The sequence below is a fragment of the Phallusia mammillata genome, chromosome 3, assembly GCF_965637545.1.
Source record: "Phallusia mammillata chromosome 3, kaPhaMamm4.hap1.1, whole genome shotgun sequence".
Classification (NCBI taxonomy): Eukaryota; Metazoa; Chordata; class Ascidiacea; order Phlebobranchia; family Ascidiidae; genus Phallusia; species Phallusia mammillata.
Genome location: NC_137254.1, coordinates 5,570,548 through 5,590,452, shown reverse-complemented (window position 1 = coordinate 5,590,452; position 19,905 = coordinate 5,570,548). Strand labels below are relative to the sequence as shown.

The 19,905-nt window shown below is 36.2% G+C and overlaps 2 protein-coding genes across 2 annotated transcripts; both read left to right on the top strand.

Annotated features, from left to right (window-relative positions):
- The first annotated feature begins 5,098 nt into the window (after positions 1-5,098).
- Positions 5,099-6,404, top strand: LOC145219083 (G-protein coupled receptor GRL101-like). Its single transcript, XM_080086453.1, has one exon. The coding sequence runs from the start codon at positions 5,235-5,237 to the stop codon at positions 6,402-6,404; it is 1,170 nt and encodes a 389-aa protein (XP_079942579.1). The 5' UTR covers positions 5,099-5,234.
- A 4,582-nt stretch (positions 6,405-10,986) lies between these two features.
- On the top strand, positions 10,987-16,442 carry LOC145219310 (solute carrier family 2, facilitated glucose transporter member 7-like). Its single transcript, XM_080086688.1, has 6 exons — positions 10,987-11,074; positions 11,466-11,587; positions 12,378-12,548; positions 13,551-13,732; positions 14,013-14,157; positions 16,314-16,442. Exons 1-6 carry the CDS (start codon positions 10,987-10,989, stop codon positions 16,440-16,442), a joined length of 837 nt encoding a protein of 278 aa, XP_079942814.1.
- The last annotated feature ends 3,463 nt before the right edge of the window (positions 16,443-19,905 follow it).

The following is a 19,905-nucleotide window of genomic DNA, read 5'->3' as shown; positions in this document are numbered from 1 at the left end:
TTAACTGAATCGGCAAATTGCCGCATTCAAAACTTAATTTCATTTCGGCACAATTATCGCAGAAATTTTAATCGCAGTTACGGTAATACACTTTGCAAAGATGTTTGATTGTGGACGAATTTATTAAGGAGTCCAATTTCAGTTTTAATAACTTTGGTGCGCCATTGTGTAAGCTTTAACTTGCAGTAAAGGAGTTTCCAAAACACAATGATTAAATTATTTAAGGTTAGGGTTAGTTTAAAGGTTAGTAATCAATTTGTTTGCAAGGAGTTGGTCTAGATCAGGGGTGGGCAAACTTTTCAGTGCAAGGGCCGCATTTAAAACATAATTTTATGGGACCGCATAGTATATTTAACCGGGCTAATCTAAAATACGCAATCTACTCGTATGCAACTTTTAAAAATGTTGACGGTTAGGTTTTTAGGGTCTGGTTGAGGGTTTATAATAAAAATAAAACTATGATTTAGTTTTAGATGCCCATTTGGGCCTAATATGTGTTGAGAGTGGTACTAAACACTGTTTTTATGAGATTAAATTATAAAGTTATTTGTATTACGAACCCTCACCCAGACCCCAACAGCCCTAACCGTTAACATCTTAGCTAGTTTTTTTTAGTAAATTGCGCAGTTTGCGTAGATTGTGTATTTTAGAGGAGCCCTATTTAACCCAAAATATTAACACATTGATCGTCCAGGTGGAGCTACTAACACTGGACTTTGGCTAGCGCCCGGTCTGGGATTTTCTGGTAGGTGGCGCAACGGAGCATAGGCGTTTATGGTGCTGACTCAGCAATTTGGGTTTATGGTAAGAATAATTGCCGAGTCAGCACCATAACTACCTATGCTCTGTTGCGCCACCTACCAAACCGGGCGTTAACCGAGTTCCAGTGTTAGTAGTTCTACCGATCGTCCAAACATTGGTTGAAAGGCAACAATTGTAATTGTTTCAAAACAAACAAGCATTGGTTGCAACATAGGCTACGATACGTTTTTAGTTACTAATTGCTTGCGCCAACATCAAACAATGCAAATTGCGTTTAGTATCCATCTTGAGGTGTTGTGCGGGTCTGTGTTAACGATTCCAAGGCCGTGTTTAAAGCCGTTTGCAAAGTACTGCAAGGACCTAAACTTGATCCAAACTGACCAAAGTTTTGGCGTCAACAGTGCAAAGTGGGCTGTATTTGAAAACGTGAATCGCTTTTACTTTTATCGAGCGGAGAAATTATGTGAAGACGATTTGAAAAATAACGTGGCAAAAAAACAGACTAAAGTACGTAAAAAAGTGTCTGTGTTTCGTTCCAAATTATGGTACGGGCCATGGTATAGGTATCGGCAAGTCGCACTCCGGTATTTTTAAAACTCTATGTTCATAATACTATTCAGCGTTGCTCGGTAACATTTCCTTCAAATTTACTAACGTTGGCGAGCCGCATAATCTCCTTTGCCGGGCCATAGTTTGCCTACCCCTGGTCTAAATGGTAGAGAATTTGGTTGGAAACGAAACAGTCTAAGAGAAGGTGATCTATATTATCTTTTTTAATTTGCAAAATTTTTATCGGTTGTTTTCAAGCACCCATTTCTAAATTGGTGTTGATTAGAAAGCTTTGTGAATTGATAAATACGTGATTTGCTGTTCTATGTTGTAGAAAAAAAGGGCTTATTCCACTTTGAAAGAATAAAGCATGTTTCCAACTAAAGTCGGTGAGCGTGGTTGGTGCACATTAGGGTTACCATACGTGCGTTAACAAAATTACGGACGATTTCAATAAATACCCTTAGCGAAACCGAACTTGCGTGCTAATACATGAAATAGCATGTTGTTGCACTTTACCAACCCCAAAAGTGATATTTTCATAAAACATCATCACTATTACAGAGATAAAATGTGCAGTTTTGTTTCTAAACAAGTTACAATACAAATCATCATAAATGCGAAATGAATTTGATTTTTGTGGTTATATTCCAATGCAGTTGGCAGGTTGTAATGGATTTGTTGCATGTATCTATTATTTAAGACGCATTTTTGCTTAATAGAAATGTTTTATTTAATTGTTTTTGTAGCTGCACTGAGACGGTTTTTCTGATAATTTTGTAATCTGCGTTTAGAAGGTAAATTGGATATTTCTATTTCTTCTTGGGTAAAAGGTGTGACTATTATTTAGGTTCAATGGGTTTCTATTTGGAAGATCAAATAATGTTGTCCGGATTTGCTCCTATGATTTTGTGTTTGCCAAATGCTTTGGTAAAAGTGACGAACAAACGGGTTTGATTCAATTTTTTCATCCATTTTTGGGAGATCAAATGCTAGTGGTTTCCTCTATTATTTGTTCCGTGCTAGAAAAAATTTATGCGCTTTTTCGTTTTCGCAAATATCTTTCTGGGTTCTGATTTTAGCTCCATTTAGGGTTTGTTCGTTAACTTGAAATAAAATGGACCACCCAAGCCTTTCCCCCCACAAACATTAAAGCGCAAAAAAGTACCGGGAGTTGTAAATAAAAAGTGTTGCACAAACTATTTGTTTCGCACAACTACAAGTAACAACATCTTAATTTCATAGAAAAGAATAAAAATAACCCAGCATGTTTATGATTAAACAAAATCAAATAAAAAAAAAACATTACATGAGTAGGAAAAGAGTTTTTTTTTTGTACAAAAACAAACTAAACTCTTATCTTAACAGTTGTTCTATAGAAATCATAAACATGCTGTGGTTATTATTTCTATTGCTTTTCGTCGGATGCACGGAAGGTGAATGTCCAGGTGAAGATTTCAGTCTCGCTCCTCGACCTTATATGAGTAAGCTTACCCGATTTTAAATTTATTTAATGGTACCCGGCATATCGTTGTATCAAATTAAACTTTTCTTCAATATTTCGCTTAATTTTACTTTTCTGTAAACTTTTTTTTTTCATTGCAAAAACTAAGATTTTTCAGAACCTAAAAATCTCATTTTTTGTCATAGAACCTGAAAATCTCCCGGTGTGCGAGTGGCCGTACCGCGGTCCCAACTGCACCTGCCCTTCTTCAATGTTCGAATGTGCTTGTCACAAGTTTGGTCGGTGTGGGGACAAACCAGGGTGCTTTAAGATGTTGAAGGTAAATAACGGGTGGAACGATTGTGGTGATTGGAGCGACGAGTACAGTGAGATTTGTCAGGAAGGCTCGTTTCAGTGTGACTGTTTCAACACAACTTGTAAAGGCAATGTTGGGTGTGTGAGGGATAGGTGGAGGCGATGTAATGGAATGATAGATTGTTTAGATGGCAGTGATGAAGTTAATTGCACTTGTCCAGCTCATAAGCTTGAATGCCCTTGTTACAAAACATTAAACTGTACAACAGGAGTTGGTGGTTGCATCAACAAAAACAAGCAATGTGATGGAATGAATGACTGTGGAGATTGGAGTGATGAAGTTAATTGCACTTGTCCAGCTAATAAGTTTGAATGCGATTGTTACAAAACAAAAAACTGCATAAGTAGTTTGGGTTGCATCTACAAATACTGGCAATATGATGGAATGAATCACTGTGGGGATTGGAGTGATGAAGTTAATTACACTTGTCCAGCTGACACGTTTGAATGTAATTGTTACAAAACAAAGACCTGTACAGGTGGAATTGGTTGCTTCTACAAACACAATCAATGTAATGGAATTAATGACTGTGGTGATTGGAGTGATGAAGTTAATTGTACTTGTCCAGCTAATATGTTTCAATGTACATGTGTTGGAACCAAACAATGCAAAATCGGTATAGAGGGAAGTTGTATTGACCGATTTTTATTATGTGATGGAAATCGTGATTGTTTTGATGGTAGTGATGAGACAGATTACACATGTAACTGCTCTGGAGTTTACGCAAGGTGTCCATGTGATTCTGGTAACAGACATTGCTCATCTACTGGCAGATGCATACCTTTTGATTGGATTGGTGATGGATTTGAGGATTGCTATGATGGAAGTGACGAACTTTGTTCAGTTTCAAACTTCACATGTCAATCTTGCACAATATTTGCCACAACTTGTAAGAGTGAAAAACTTGCCAGGTATCTTGTACATTCCACAGTTCCAGCAGAGTGCAACACAGTTATCCAACCATCGTGTGCTGATGACATTAACAGTTGCAAAACCAAGAACATGATTTGCATCTCTTCAAACTGTCCAAAAAAGGAAAAATTTTGTCAGAATTATTTCCTTTGTGAAAAACAAAACATCATAGCAGGAAGTGATTTTTGTGACGGATTTAGTAGTTGTAGTGACAACAGTGATGAAATTAAGTTAGGATTTGGGTTTAAATGCTCTGGATCAACGAGACAAGATGTTTGTGTTTTGCCACAAACCAATGTTTACGATTCAGTGCCTCAATGTTCTGATAAATCTGATCTTTGTTTTGCCAACGGACAGTTCAAATGTTTTCAGTGCTTAGATAAAAAGTTGATCATATCACCCAAGCAAGTTTGTGACGGTATAGTGGATTGCTTTGATATGTCAGATGAGTGTTTGTGTTTGAATCAAAGTTTGTGTAATGATATAAGGGGCACTTGTCCTTCAAATCAGATGCATTGCCAAAATAAATCTGTATGTTCAGTTCAAAGTGGAAAGTTGTGCAACTCAAGTGTGCAATGCGTTGATCAAATAAACACAAAATACTGTTCGTCAGCAAATAATTTGGAACAAACTCAGTGCTTATCAGAAAACTATAAACACCTTGGACTTGGCGAAATATTTAAGTGTGCGAGAACTGACAACAAATTGTTGAGGAGAAAGTTTCAGTATTATCTAGGTAGGGGAATTGATGCCAAAGTTTTGTTAAACTCAGTATGTGATGGAAAAACTGAGGGCAACCTGGGGTTATATGGTGAAGTGAATTGTCCAAATATGTTTTATTGTTTTTCAACAGTAAAGTTTAGCATAAAAAACATTCAGGTGTGTGACGGAAATGTCGATTGTGATGACGGCTCAGATGAATTTGTACAACTTTCTAACAAAACCCAATTTTTTTGTAAAGGCAAAGATAGGGTTTCCATTGACAGAAAAACTGTTTGTGACGGAATTATTGATTGCGACAACGAATCTGATGAAGCAAAATGCCGTTGTGAAAAAGTAAGGTTTTATTGCACAAATAAACAACCTTTGTCAGTTGAATGGAAACTGGTGCAGAATGGAATTCGCGATTGTTCAGATGGAAGTGACGAATGTGTGAACTTGGCTGGGGACGCGTTTGCAGATGTCAATGAAATGATTGCCAATCCAATATACCGAGCAATTTTCTGGATAACAGCTGTGTTAGCTTTGGGAGGAAATTCGTTTGTGTTTATTGCAACTGCTCACAGCTTATGGAATGTAGACAGAAACAAAAACGTTTTCATCAATACTAGTGTTTTCATTCTAAACCTCTGTTGCTCAGATTTTCTCATGGGAATTTATCTGCTCGTAGTTATAGTGCAAGCCAGGCAATTTTCTGGCTCGTATTGTTTGTTTGATAAGAAGTGGAGATCAAGTAGTTTGTGCCAAGGACTTGGAGCACTTGCTGTGATTTCTTCTGAAGCATCAGCCATGACTATGACAGCAATGACCACTTTTCGCCTTGTATCAGCTTTTAAACCATTTACAATTCGAAGTGTAGGTGTTCTTAGAGTTTTACTTGCTGAATTGTTTTGCTGGATTTCAGCTGTTGTTTTGGCGACTGTTCCTTTACTGAAAGTCACTTCGGAATATTATACAACTGATGTTTGGTTTCCAAATAACATTTTTGGAACTGATTTTGTTTCCAGGGAAAATATGTCACTGCTTGCACAAAGAATTACTGGTATAAAACCCGAAAGTTGGACTGATGTGAAACAAACTATCAAGGAAACATTTTCTCGCAACTCAATCAAAGGGGAGTTTGGATATTATGGAAAAACAAGTGTCTGTATGCCACGTTTATTTGCCACAACCAGTGAATTTGCTTGGGAATATTCAACTTTCCTCATCACAGTCAACTTCCTTATGTTCATCTACATGGTTATTGCATATGTTCTCATCTACAAACAGAGTAACCGGATGAAAGAATCCAGAAGCAATGATGTCAGCTCAAAGATGCAGAAGAGAATCTCAAGATTGATTTTGACCGATTTCTGTTGCTGGATTCCAATTTGTGTCATGGGATATTTAAGTTATGGGGGAATCAACATGCCACCAGATGCTTACGTGCTAGGGGCATGTCTGTTGCTTCCAATCAACAGCGCTCTTAATCCCTTGCTTTACTCTAAAGCAATAGAAGATCAACTTGTAAGGGCAAAGAAATGGCTGATGGAGAAATTGTCCATTTTACGAGCATCTACAAATCGCTCGTCAGATTTAGCTGTGAGATTTAATGCTGGTACAGATGAAGAAGGCGACAGAGTGGTTGAGATCAGAGAATGAAACTACCATAAACAATAACAAATATCCCCCACAAATATTTGTTGCAGTTTTCATATTGTTAAATCGTGTTATACTCGATATGGTTTTCGTCATGTACACATGCTTATGTAAATATGTAAATTTATCATGTGAAAATTTGACTTATAATGTCTAAGTATTATTGTGACAAGAGCTAAGTTAGAATAGTTACAAACATAGTATAAAAGCGTTACATTTAAAACAGCATAGAAACTATTTTTGCCTTTTGTAGAACAAACAACCACGTTGTAATTAAGAACAAGGTTTACGACAATACGCACACAAATATCCAGGTTTTGTAACAGTTGAAAGAGTCTGTATAAATCGTCATGTGTTTTCCAAGAGCCACATTTTCCCAAGAGTTTAAAGACACACAAGCATCGGTGACGGATAGCAAGCAAAGCTACATAATAGCACTTAAACAATCACCGAATTGAAATCAGCTACGCAACTTTTGGGTTTAATTGTAATCAACTATAGAAAATCAAAGCTGTTACATTGATCACTGAGAAGTTTTCCTTGGCTTTGAACCACTGACCTCACTATGAATAGGGATAGCACTAAATCAGGGGCGTGCAACTGTTTATCGCAATGGGCCACAGGTTACATGTATAATGATGCTGTCCAGTGCCAATTTGATGCATTTTGATAAAAATTCATTTATTGCAGTGGTTTCCAACCTGCAGTTTGCGCCCTTTTCAAGGGTCCTTGGGTAGTTTTCAAGGGTCCACGAGGGCAAAATTTTAAACCAGAGAGCTTTACTATGTAATACAATGTCAAAAATGCTAAATAACAACTTTTAACAGTGAAAAGTATAAAACAATGGACTACTTGACGCAGTTAGCGCGGGCTACACAAATAGCTGTCGCGGGCCGTGCGTGGCCCTGGGCCGTATGTTGCACGATCCCGCACTAAACTAACCAAAAATACGGAAAACATCTGTTGCATAATACTAAGTTGTGACCTGTTATAAGATGAAATTGCAAATGTGGAAAATAGCATTCAATGGTTTACAGTGCTTGTGTAAAAGCAATGTAGAGTAAAAGCTCCTCTTATTTTGGTAAAAAAAGCTTCCAGTCCTGAACATTATTTAAGAAAACAGCTTTTTGAATTGATGTAATAAGTTCAATTAAATCTTATTTGAATTGCTTCACTACAAAAGTCAAGACTTGTTTCTAAGAAATCCAATCCATTAAACAAAATGGGGACTAAATGCAATTATTTTTCGTTTCACTACACAACAAAACAAGTGGTAACAAAACGGCTCTGAGGCTTCCTGCTTGATGACTGACTGGTTATAATGTCATTGTGTTTTGTTGCATAGCGCATACAGATGCATAAACAGTGGTCTATCATATGTCAATATTAGAGCTATTTGTATGTTCCAGGTATTAGTAGTTAAAACTTGGCAAAGTGCAGTTGCCAATGACCGGAATTTCCACCCCAACAGAAGAGCAGTAGACTTATCGACAGCAGCCAATGTTTGTAGATTTTAAACTCACCTGATTGTGCTGATGTTGTGCTGAACATTTTGATGTAGAGTGACAGCCAGTCTTCTAACTGTGTACATTTTCCAGCTAACTGGTCATTTAACATATGCATTGAAACATTGTCCGATTTTGTGGGACAAATTGGGTAACTCCAGGGGTCAGAGAAACTAAACCAATTACATACCATCACATAATAAATATGGTTGAAATAAAGTAGGTAATATACATATCTTGTGTGAAAATCATCTTCTGGTTATGAAAGTTTTTATCTAAATCTATCAACATTTTAATATAAAAAGCTATAAAAGATAATTCACAAAAAAAGTTCGTCAGATTATCTAGGATTCAGATTTAGGAATACTTTCAACCAAAAAGTTCCACAGATTTTTGTTTACTAACATTTCCACAAACTTACTTTTATTTGGTGTCTTTCAACAAAACAATTCTTATCTAACTAACCCACATATATGTTTTTGACTGCTGGTTTGTAAAACTTAATAATTGCTATAAAACATGATATATTGCTGACATAGTCACATTAACTCGAATTGGAAGTTGTCTCTTAACAATATATCAACAAAACTGCAACAAAATTAACAAGCGTTAAAAACGAATATTATTTCTATGGAAGGGAGATTACTCAATTCACGTAGAACAAGACACAGCTGAAAAAATGGGTAGAATTTTTAAATATATTTATGTTTTTTTCGGAAAAGTTATGATATATTCGTAAATGACACACAACATTTTACGAACTTAGTTGTATCACATTTTATTTTCACTAAAACACAAACTCACAGAACAAAAAAATAATCATTTAAACTTTCCTCTCCAAATTTACTTCGTTTGACAATTTATAATCAACAAAAACCCACAGTGATATGCAGAAAAGTTGGAAATAACGGATTACTGTTAGCAGTGGTTTACTGTAAGTTACCAATTCTCGTCTCAATCTATGCACTACGCCTGTCTGGTTTAACTAATCCTCCACTTAATACTACTTTAATCGGATTACATCTTGTACTGCTTCGATAGTTCGCTAGAATCACTTCAGTTATTGTTGTTTGTAGGCTAGAGAAGGCTTCATGCAAAAATCAAAGCATTTAGTTTTTGTTTATTGAAATCTAAACCCAAAGAATGCTATTGATGGAATTTGGAAAGCTTATTTAAACACCAGGTTTTGGCAGAATATTTTACAAATTTAGATTTAGTGAAATATACACAGTTTTTAATGAGCTTCCTGCAGTAAACCATAGCGTTTATTACATGCACGGCCTTGCACAATTTTAGTTGGTTTCTTAACTAACTTTAGGCGCACGCAATGAGAAATAGCGCTATTTGTTTTCGTACGTTAGCCATAGCACTTAATATATGAACGACGTTTATTTGAAACAAAATTAAAGATTTTTTGACCATTTTTGTCAAAAACATTCAATTTTAGGCTCGAAACCCACGGTAAAAGGGCGTAGTGTTCTTGTCCATGCTTTTATGTTACCTATGGGTACCAAGAGTTGTAAGTCGGGCCGGACTTTTCGGACTGGATTCGGGCCGGATTCAGGCTTAGTTTTCTTCAAAAAACGGGCCTGATTTGGGCCTGACTTTACACTCCGTGTCAGTATTTTTTTGAATCAATTCAAATAGCTAAGTAGCCAGTTGCTCGACCTCACCTAACGTCAAACAGCCTTAAAACAGAATGTTTGAAATCAATTGTTGTCTTGGTCTTTCCTGAGGCGTTAATGTATAGGCCTGTCAATCAAACTTTCGGGCCTAAACGGGCTTCTCAAAAACGATTCTGGTTCGTGCCGGGTTTCGGGCTTGTACTTTCGGGTTCGGGCCGGGTTCGGGCTCCCATTTCAGGCCCGTTTACAACCCTGATGAGTATCTAAAAACATTTTTTTGGTTCAAATTTTTGATCGGAAAAAGGGTTTGCCTATTCGATCCTACATAGCATTGTGTTTTGCAGAGTCGTACTGGTGATGCAATGCCAAATGAAATGTGGTTGATGCTTCTGACTCTTACAATGTCGTTTCAAATCGTTGGAGGTTTTATTGGAGGAACGGGTAGTGGTTTTCTTTTATCCTTGATGTCTGGAAAACGTCTGCTGCAGGTATATCTTGATTCGCTCATGCTAGACCAGCGGTTCTCAAACTGGGGTCCGCGGTCCTTTAGGGGTCCGTGAGGCAATTTTGGGGGGAACCTGGAAAGGTTGAAGTAATTCTACAATCTTATTTGGCGTCAGTTTGTGCCACTAAATAAGTTTAAGTCAAAATAGAATTGAGAATCGACTTCTCCATTGCTAAACAATAGCCTTTATTGCACGACAACTAACAAAAATGCAATTGTTCGCACACAATCGTAATGTTTTTTTGTCTTGTCTGTGATGTCACAAGCTGTCTTTGGATCATCATTAAGCGCAATTTTGCATAACTAGCCATTATCCTGCAATCAAATTTCGTTTTTTCTAAAATACACATTCTGGCATATGGTCCGGGAGTTAGTAAGTCAGTTTCCATAGAAATTCTACGAATGGCCGAATTGAGCCTTTCAATGGGTTTTCCTTGTCGTATGTTGTAATGCATGCGAGACCGGTTTGACTAGGTTTCAATATTAAGTTTGGCGTACTATTATTTAATTTCTGAGCGATTATATTTTTGCTCTAATTCATTTGTTTGGCACTATTTCGAAATGCAAGGCTTTTACACTAAAACATGATTTTGGTTTGACCCTTCGACCTTATAAACTCAAGATATTTTCAATACTTAACAGGCTATTATGAAGATCAAGCTGGGAATAGAACCACTAACCTTATGAACTCCAGCTTGAAGTAACCTCAGGGCCATCTTGCCGGCCAAGCTAGGATTAGAACCTACTAACTTATGCGATTGCATTCGGTTAAACCGAACACTGAGCTATCTTAAAGGGCTGAGCTGGGATTACAACCCACAACCTTACAAATGCAAAATTTGCAAAGCGCTCTTTAATGCCGTTCTAAGTTTAGAACGTAAAAAACGTAAAAAATACACTATCAATCTGTCTAGCTTTGTCACGTGACAAACATCATAGGAGTTCTCGTCATGTCATTGGTTGGCGGGGTCACGTGGTCTTATGAAGCCATGATAATTGGTCGGTTTTTGGCGGGGCTGCCTCTTGGAGCATACTACAGTAAGTTTTATGTCAGTTTGTTATTATAAAATGCTAACTTTGCATAGTACTACCGTCTTGATTCTTGATCATAAGTTAGCGGTTTTCTTTTAATGGTGTAAAATTCTCTCAATAAGAGATTATTGATTTAATTAAAGATTATTTTGAACTTGCATTTTTTGGCTTCAAATTTAGAAAATACTTTATTCCAGCTTAAACCTTATAAATACTTAAGTGGTACAATTGCCAGTGCATCACAAAATGGTAAGTAAACAATGTAAACTTGTTTTCAAACTAATTTACATCAGCAAAATTGTTTGTTTTGGCGGAACAAATACAAGACTTATAAGGTCAACATGCTTTTTCAATACAGTGACAGAAACACTCCATTTGACTTTTGTTTTGCTTGTAGCCATTCTGCCAGGTATTACATCCGAATTGAGTGCACGAAAAAGTGTTCCGTTTTGGCAAAGTTACGGAGGAATAGCGGTGGCGTTTGGTTGCCTTCTTGGACCATCATTTGGTCACCCAAAGGTAAGTGCCTATAGGTTTTTCAACCGAAATAAATTACAATCGGATGATTTTCGATTTGGATTCAGGTCATGGTCAGATTAAAGCTTCATTTTAAAGTATTTAAATTAGAGTAGGTCCAAATCCTTAAATTACCTATAGACACTTATGTCGCGATTACAGTGCCTTAAAAAAGTTATTTCATTTAATAATTGTAATTTTTGGGTCTTTTGGGTTGGGGTATGATACCTTTGTTCCAATCACACTTTGAACAATCACACTTAATTTTTTTTTAAATTCAAAAACTTGCTTCATCGACTTTTAGACTTTTTAATCCCGTTTTAGTTATAAATAAAGATAAATTGATTCGCATATCTTGTACTTGTAGCTTAAAACCAATTTTTTGTGGTATGGTGAAGTAAGAAAAAGCTTCGTATTTACATAAGAGCGTTTTTCATACAAACGATCTAGATTGTTAGCGGGCCTGAAATACGAGTCCGAACCCGGGTCGTTTTTGAAAATTCCATTTAGGCCCTAAAGTTTTAATAACAGGCCCATAATAAAAAAGCATACACATTGGACAATAAAATACAATGGCTTAAACAAGATGTTTTATGGCTGTTGGACATTAGGTCAAGTCCGGCAACTGGCTACTTAGCTAGAAAATGTTCTTTAAAAATTTACTGACACTGAATGTGTAGTCAGGCCGGAATCAAGTCCGTTTGTTAATAACACCTAAGCCAAAGCCTAACCCGAAAAGCTGACCTGACTTATAACACTGAAACGAAGACCTGAAGCAATTTAATATTCGCAGGTACTCGGTAACGTTGAACTGTGGCCATTTCTGATAGTGGTAGCTGCTGTTCCTTCGGTCATCTACCTCGTGGCAAGCGTCTGGATGCCTGAATCCCCATTTTATCTGATTAGGAATTCTAGGCCTGAGGAAGCTATGCAGGCTCTGAAGAAAGTGCGAAGAGGATGTGACGTAAATATGAATGCTTTGCAGTATAATTTGTACAATGCAGTCACTTAAAGACTTGTGATTTTTAAACTGGAGTCCACAGTTTCATTAAGACTGTGCACAACGGTTCCACGAAACGGCAAATGCTTTAGTCTTTTCTTTATAAATGCTTCAATTATATTTGATTTGGGTTGAGTCAAGTTTATTTTCCCGGTGTTTTCCCGGTATTTCCCGGTGTTTTTGAGGTGGAATTTGAAACAAATTGTACCATCACAATTGCACTGAAACATTCACCAAGCTGGAAATAGCTGCGCATCGTTGAGACGTTATATAGCGCAACAAAGTAGAGGGCACAATTGGTGGTAAACGCACTGCAGCTATACGGTTAAATTTAGGGATTTTTGCAACCATTTGAAACATTTTGTAAATGCATTTTGTAACAACTAGTTGATATCTAAATTGTGTAAAGTTAAGTTTATAGGTTTAGATGAAAATCAATAAAATGCATTGAAACTATCCGACAGGGTTTCTTTCGGTGGTTTCTTTTCCTGTCGAACCTCGCTCTCTTTCCTAACAGGAACAGTTAGCTTGTAGGGCCCTCACAACAACGTTTTCCCCCAGTCGTGTTATACACGCAGTGCGCTAAACTCACTCCCTGGTGAGCTCCCGCCACATAACGTTTCATAATACGGTGTAGCTGCTATTAGTCATGATCCACCAATTGTGCCAATCACTATTTTGCGCTATATAACGTTTCAAGTTCAACGTTGCGCATCCTTTTCCGGATGGGTGATTGTTCAGTGCCATTGTGACGCTGCTTTTACCAAGCGAAATAAACTTAACTCAACTCAATTCAACTCATCATTAACAAACTTAGTTCACATCAATCAAGTAAAAAGTAAATTAATTTGATGTGTTGAATTATCAGATTGTGTAGTAAAGTAAAATGCAGTATCATTCTATACTTAGAACAACTGAAACGTATATTGAAAGTGAATTAAATACAGTTGTTGTTTTTGTGAACAGGGTGATCGCAAGGCGGAAATGTACGCCATGGAAACAGAAATAAACATAATTTTTTTACACACCGACACAACCGACAAACAGATTATAGCTGAAAAACATGTTCCAATACTGACAAAAATACATACTTTGACAACACAACGACAAAGCGTTGTATATCTACGAGATATCTCCACTGAGCCTGCGTAGCTCACTTGGTAGAGCGCGAATCCCGGGAAGACTCGTGGGTTCGAGTCCCACCACAGGCTAGATTTTTTTGGCCTACGCATTGCCATAAGTTGGTGAATGTTTAGTGACCGACTGATTCGGTATGGCGCCTTCAATGGGCCTGGCGTACTGTGATATCTACGAAAACAACACATTAAAACTAACCACCAGTGAATGATCCAGCATAAACGTATACTGAGGCTTAGATGTTTTAATCTCTTGTGTAATCGGACTTATTTATTCCAACTGTTATTGCAGCTTTTTCGGTGGTTCCAATTTGGCAACTCTTGTTCTGCTTAGCGAGTTAACCATTGAGCCTACTCGTGCTACTGCTCTCACCTACGGTTCGCTTGTATCGTGGACTCTATCTTGGTTTGTAGGCTTTATTCCACCATACTTGCAGGTTAGTATTCATAAATCCATTGTTTTGTAAGCCTTTAAGGCAGTGGTTCTCAACCTTTCGTGGACCGTGGCCCCCTAAAAGTAACTTTTTGGCCTTGTGTCCCCCCTTCAAGTAACCCTGTAAGTCCTGTGCCCCCCTTAAAAAATGAAATGGCAACCCGTGTTGGAATTCGTTACTAATTTCGGCTTTAAACAGGTCGAATAGAGTAATCAAGAATCCGTAATCGTAAAAACCTCAATATAGGCAAATAGTGTGTGAAAAAGTCGATTAAATTAGGAATAAAGTTATTTGCCACACAAATTTAATTTTGCGCATTAAAAAAGGGAATCTGTGGTCTGCATGAATGCTTGGGACGGTTTAGTGCTGATACTAATAATTAATTTATTTTTATCTTAAGTTTTATGTGAAAATTGAGACTTCTCCTAGGTTAAAATGAAATTCTAGTGTTTTTATTTACACATAAGCATGTTTGAAGTTTTGTAATTTAAGCTTTGTTCTGTTTTGTGCAGAGTTTTAAATCTGTTTGCCACAATAATTTTGTAGAAAAAAAACATTAAAATCAAGAGTAAATGTTACCTGTCTCATTTTACCTTCGCTATTTCCTAGTTTTAAGTTTAAATGTATGATAACTGAAAAACTTTCTAAGAAATAAAACGTAGTATTAAACTACTTATACTAACTTACTATTTTTGCGTCGTTAATCAAGAATCTTAGCATTATGAAAGATTTTTTTCAAACTTTAATCCGCACCCTTACAGTCTTGTTGATTTACAACATCCTCAGCCACAGAGTAAAGCTTATAGTTCTTTGCGGTTAAAAGTGTATCTCTCTTGTATTTCTTGTGTAATCTCCCTTGTAATCTCAGATTTATTCAGCTGAGGTTATTTCGAACTCATAGTAAACAAGAATTGTTTATTGAAGTTAGAATTCATCATCGTAAAACTGTCATTTTCACTGGTTTCGCACAATGTCGTGTTCCTATGGTTTTGGGTTTATCATTTTTGTAGTTTATTTTCTGTTATACTAGCACTGACATGGCAAGGCCGCCAAGTTGTAAACGGAACTCGCTTGTGATCCCCAGATTGCGGGTTTGAATCCCACCTCCTACTTTAGACTACATTTTTTATGGTTTTAATTTGTTTGTTTGTGGGGTTAGTTCTATTTTGCTGAATCACAACATTATTATGAATTATGTTGGAATATATATTCAAATAATGGATATAGTTTAGTCGATACATATAGTGAAAGGTTTTGGGTACCATTGGGTTGGGGTTTTAATTGCTGAAGTTTCTTGCTTGAAGAAAAAACAGAATATTTTTTCCAAAATTAAACATTTTTAATTTATTCAACAAAGTGATTGTCCTAGCAACACCAATGTTCAAAATCGCGTATTAACGTGGTGTTTGAAACAAATTTCGTTTTTGGAATGAAATGTGCTCGGTTGTTATGACGTCATTAATTCGATTACGTCACCAGGTACTAAAAATAATTTTCGAACCGCAACCAACAAATCGAAATATGTTCATTAAATTCATTTAATCTTAACAAATGCTTAGCTTCATGGTTTTGCTCAGATAAACTCAATACAATATGGTCGAGACAGGATTCGAACCCATAACCTTGTGAGTGGTTGAGCAAACCAATTGTAATTATGTCTGCGCTTTAAAAAAAATAAGTTGATAAAATTTTTATTTATTACAAAACTTAGTCGGTGTTCTAGATTAAGAATCGAAAATTGAAAGTTGAACTTTTGTTAAATTTCTTAAACAATTCATGGTATTCGCATAAGTCTAATGGTAAATCACTATAAATTAGTTGTTGAAACAGGGTTTAAGTCTTATTTTAATTTGAAACTATTGCTCAAAACCCCAAAAAATCAAAAATGGGAATTTTTTTATTACAGTTTTTGGGAACTCATTCATTCAGTTTCAACAATCTTTCTTGTTTTTCTGATAACAGTAAAAGGTTTAAGACTTTATAGGTCAAAACGCTATGCAGTATCTGCAGCTTACTTATCATTTATTGACTGGATGCTTTTATAATAGAGGTTTGGGTTTTAAAAACATTTTTTTGCCCGTCGTCTTAACTTTTCGTTGGCTTATTAGAAAAACGTTGATCTGTTACAAAAATTTGATTCTCAAACAATTTGATTTCAGGTGGCGCTGGGAGCTTATTCGATGACCATATGGCTCGGTAGTTCGATCATTTTCCTGATTTTCCTAATTGTTTACCTGCCGGAAACTAAAGGAAAAACGCCTGATGAGATACAGGCTCATTTCAAGTGAATCAAGAAAGAAATTTCGAACTATTTTTATTAATGACTATGTTTTTAATTATGACACCATATAACATTTGCTATTTATGCTGATGCCTGTGCTACACTTTAAATAAGGTATTTAACCGCTTTTGTTAACATTCGTGGGCTTTGCAATAATATATTTCTTGCCATGGAAAGGTGTAAATAAAATACCTTTGTTACAAATTACAATTGTTGAACATATGGTGTACGATTTTGCGTTTTTCTGAGTCTTCTTTAACTTTTTTTTAGTTTTTTAACTCCGCCCTTGTGAATCATTTTTCTTGCATTTATTCACCTAACATAGGTGAATAACGTAATTTTGTAATAAAGAAATAATGACTTGTAAAAAAATCTACGATGGAAGTAAATAAATACATTCTTAAGAAGTGTTAACGAAAGAATGACGTGAATGCCGTTTTTGTCATGATGTCATGCATGCGCGCCGTTATACACAGTTTTGAACATCATTAGTGCAACACAGAAATTAGGGAAGAGAAAATAGAAAAAGGTAAGCGAGAGAAGAGGAAAGAAAAAAGCAAGTTTGCACGCATCGGTGAACACGCTATTGTACAGTTGCCGAACAATGCTGTCGTACTGTTAGAAAACATATTAAGTTCCTAAATTCTCCAAATATTGGGCTTTCAAAGATGCTAGACCACTAAAATAGAATGCATTGTTTTAACGTTTTGATTTGAAAAAAAAAATGTTTTTCAAACATTTTTTATTCAGAACCTCACATGCCAATTTAATCCCCAATTTTAGAATGCTTCCTTTTTTCGTTGTCACGGATTTTAATAGCTACCCACATAAACTTTATATAGAACAGAACCAAGTTGTTGATCTGTACAGTAAAAAAATTCTTTCCATTCTAAAACACACGAAAATTGTATCAAGGAAAACGCAAGATCTGCAATAAAAAAGCAGATTTATGTAATCGGTTTTTTTCCAGAGTTGTAAACGGGCCTGAAATTGGATCCCGAACCCGAATCGTTTTTGAGAAGCCAGTTTAGGCCCGAAAAGTTGATTGACAGGTCTATACATTGAAGCCTTAGGAAAGACCAAGACAACAAACACAATAGACAATTGGTCTTGAACAAGGCGTTTTAGGGCTGTTTGACATCAGGTCTAAGTCCAACAACTAGCTACTTACCTAGTTAAATTTATTAAAAAAATACTGACACAGAATGTAAAGTCAGGCCCGAAATAAGCCCGTTTTCTTGAAGAATCCCAAGCCCGAACCCTGCCCGAAAATCGCGGCCCGAATTAAAACTCTGGTTTCATCTACGTTTGAAGAATGCCTAATACAAATTTTAGTCCCGGCGCACCTGACAAACTTGTAGTTGCAGAGGAATAGGTTTAATATACTGCTCAAACAGACAGTCACGAGTTTGCTGGCATTTTTAGCTAACTTGTCAAGTGTAAGAGTTTGCCTGGCGAAGTATGAATTTGAACCAACCAATATCTAACCTAAAGATGTAGTGGCAAAAAATATATTTTTCAATTGTCTTACTTACAAAAAAAATGGTGCCATCAGTTTCGGAACAACATTAAAGAACTCCGAAATTCATAACGTTTTCGATATTTTTGCTTTATTTGGTTTAAACGCCCGTCAGATAGGGCGCTTGAGTAAAAAAGTGAAAACAAAGGACGAGATAAAGTAGCAAAAAAGGCAATACATAAAAATCGATAACAAATGTGAATGTTAGAAGTTCTACGCCAGTCATATTACCTCTTATTTAAGTTAGATAATTTTGTGGCACATAATCATGTCACCTTTGGATACATTTGCCACCCTAGACATTTTAGTCTTTTTTGTGTGGATGGCCTATTTATGTTTCTGAAGCACTATTTATAAGTTAGCTTAAAAAAACTACAACCGTTTAAAAATATGACAATTTAGTGATACGAACGAAAAAAAACACAGTTTACAAAAGTTAAACTATGGTTCAGCTATTTATGTCACAATAATTTCACACGGTGTGCTCCAAATAGCAGCAGGTCATTGTTATTAAATCAGGATCTCACTTTTGAAATATAAATCTGCAAATTTATTTAGTAACCATGTGCTTTATTATCTTTATGCGATATGCATTTACCATGATTTGAAACCAGTGGTCCGAAGTGACATGCATAGCAATGGCACCAGTTTTATTAAAACTAGAAGGTCAGTATTTTGTTTCAGTAAAACAAAATAACGAACACAAGCACAAAAAAACAGGGTTTACAAAGATTTTGTCATTGTACGAACTATTAGTATTTGTACATGGTTGAACCCACTTAGTCTACAGCTTTCTCCACATTCAGTTACCACATAGTTATTTACACAAACGTGCACATGTTTCTCAAGGAAGCACGGCGTAGGGTTTAAAGTATAGGAAATGAGGAAGGACGCAGTTGTACTTTGAATTAGACAGGACAGAGAAATAGCAATGTATTAAGCTGTTAACTTATAAACCGTACACCTAGTTGAGTAAGAAGTCGCAAAAGTTCAATAGGTACATTGGAAAGACAATATAAATGTTTACGTAGAAGGAAAAGGGCATTTTCCAGATCCTATGTCCCAGAAGCGTTTATGCAGACCAGTTGCCACTACAGATTCAATCATATATCAAAATAACAACTCAGTTATCATAAATCAAAGTACGACAGGTGTGTTAGAGGCGTCATACCGAATCAAACCGGTCTCCGATTTCCATATTGCTAGGCGTAGGGTAAATCTAGCCTGCGGTGGGATTCGAACCCACGACAGCCTTCCCGTATGCTGCACATGTCGGCTTCGTGGTAGGGGATTGACAGATTGACCAGTAATCAGTTAAGACGAGCATAAATTAATAACTGGGATCATCCCTAAAGCGTTCATGCAGACCAGCGATCACGGCACACTCATATAGAAATCATAGCATACTTCAGGCCTGAGCGTGCAGTCATGTATAATATATACAGCTTATTTGTAGGGTCAATATAAGACATATTAGCAATCATAAGAAACTTGATTAACCTTGACAACTTCTTTACATCCCCTTCAAAAACGACAGGCTGTCAGAAACGTGGCACTTACAACGTTGTTAGCGTCTTGTGTAGCGTCAAACACATCTAGAGATACAAATTTGAAAATCTCTCCAGGTTTTACATGTTTTTACCAGGTGTACAGGAAATGCTATGCTGCCCGCAGTTGTTTTGATGAGTATTTGATACTGACACATGCATATATTGAGTTGTTTTGCCAGTACTAAGCTTATAGCAAGTTACCTGTTATACAGTATATATGCGCAAAAATATATCTCAAAAACAATATATGAGATTCTTTATTAGACAAAATGATTAGTTTTCAGCATAAAATGTATTTTCAAACCCGCTGCAGCAAAAAATAAAAAATAAAATAAATTGTAAAAAAATGTTGTTATCATTATTTCTATTGCTTGCATGTATTGTATAAAAATATATGTAAG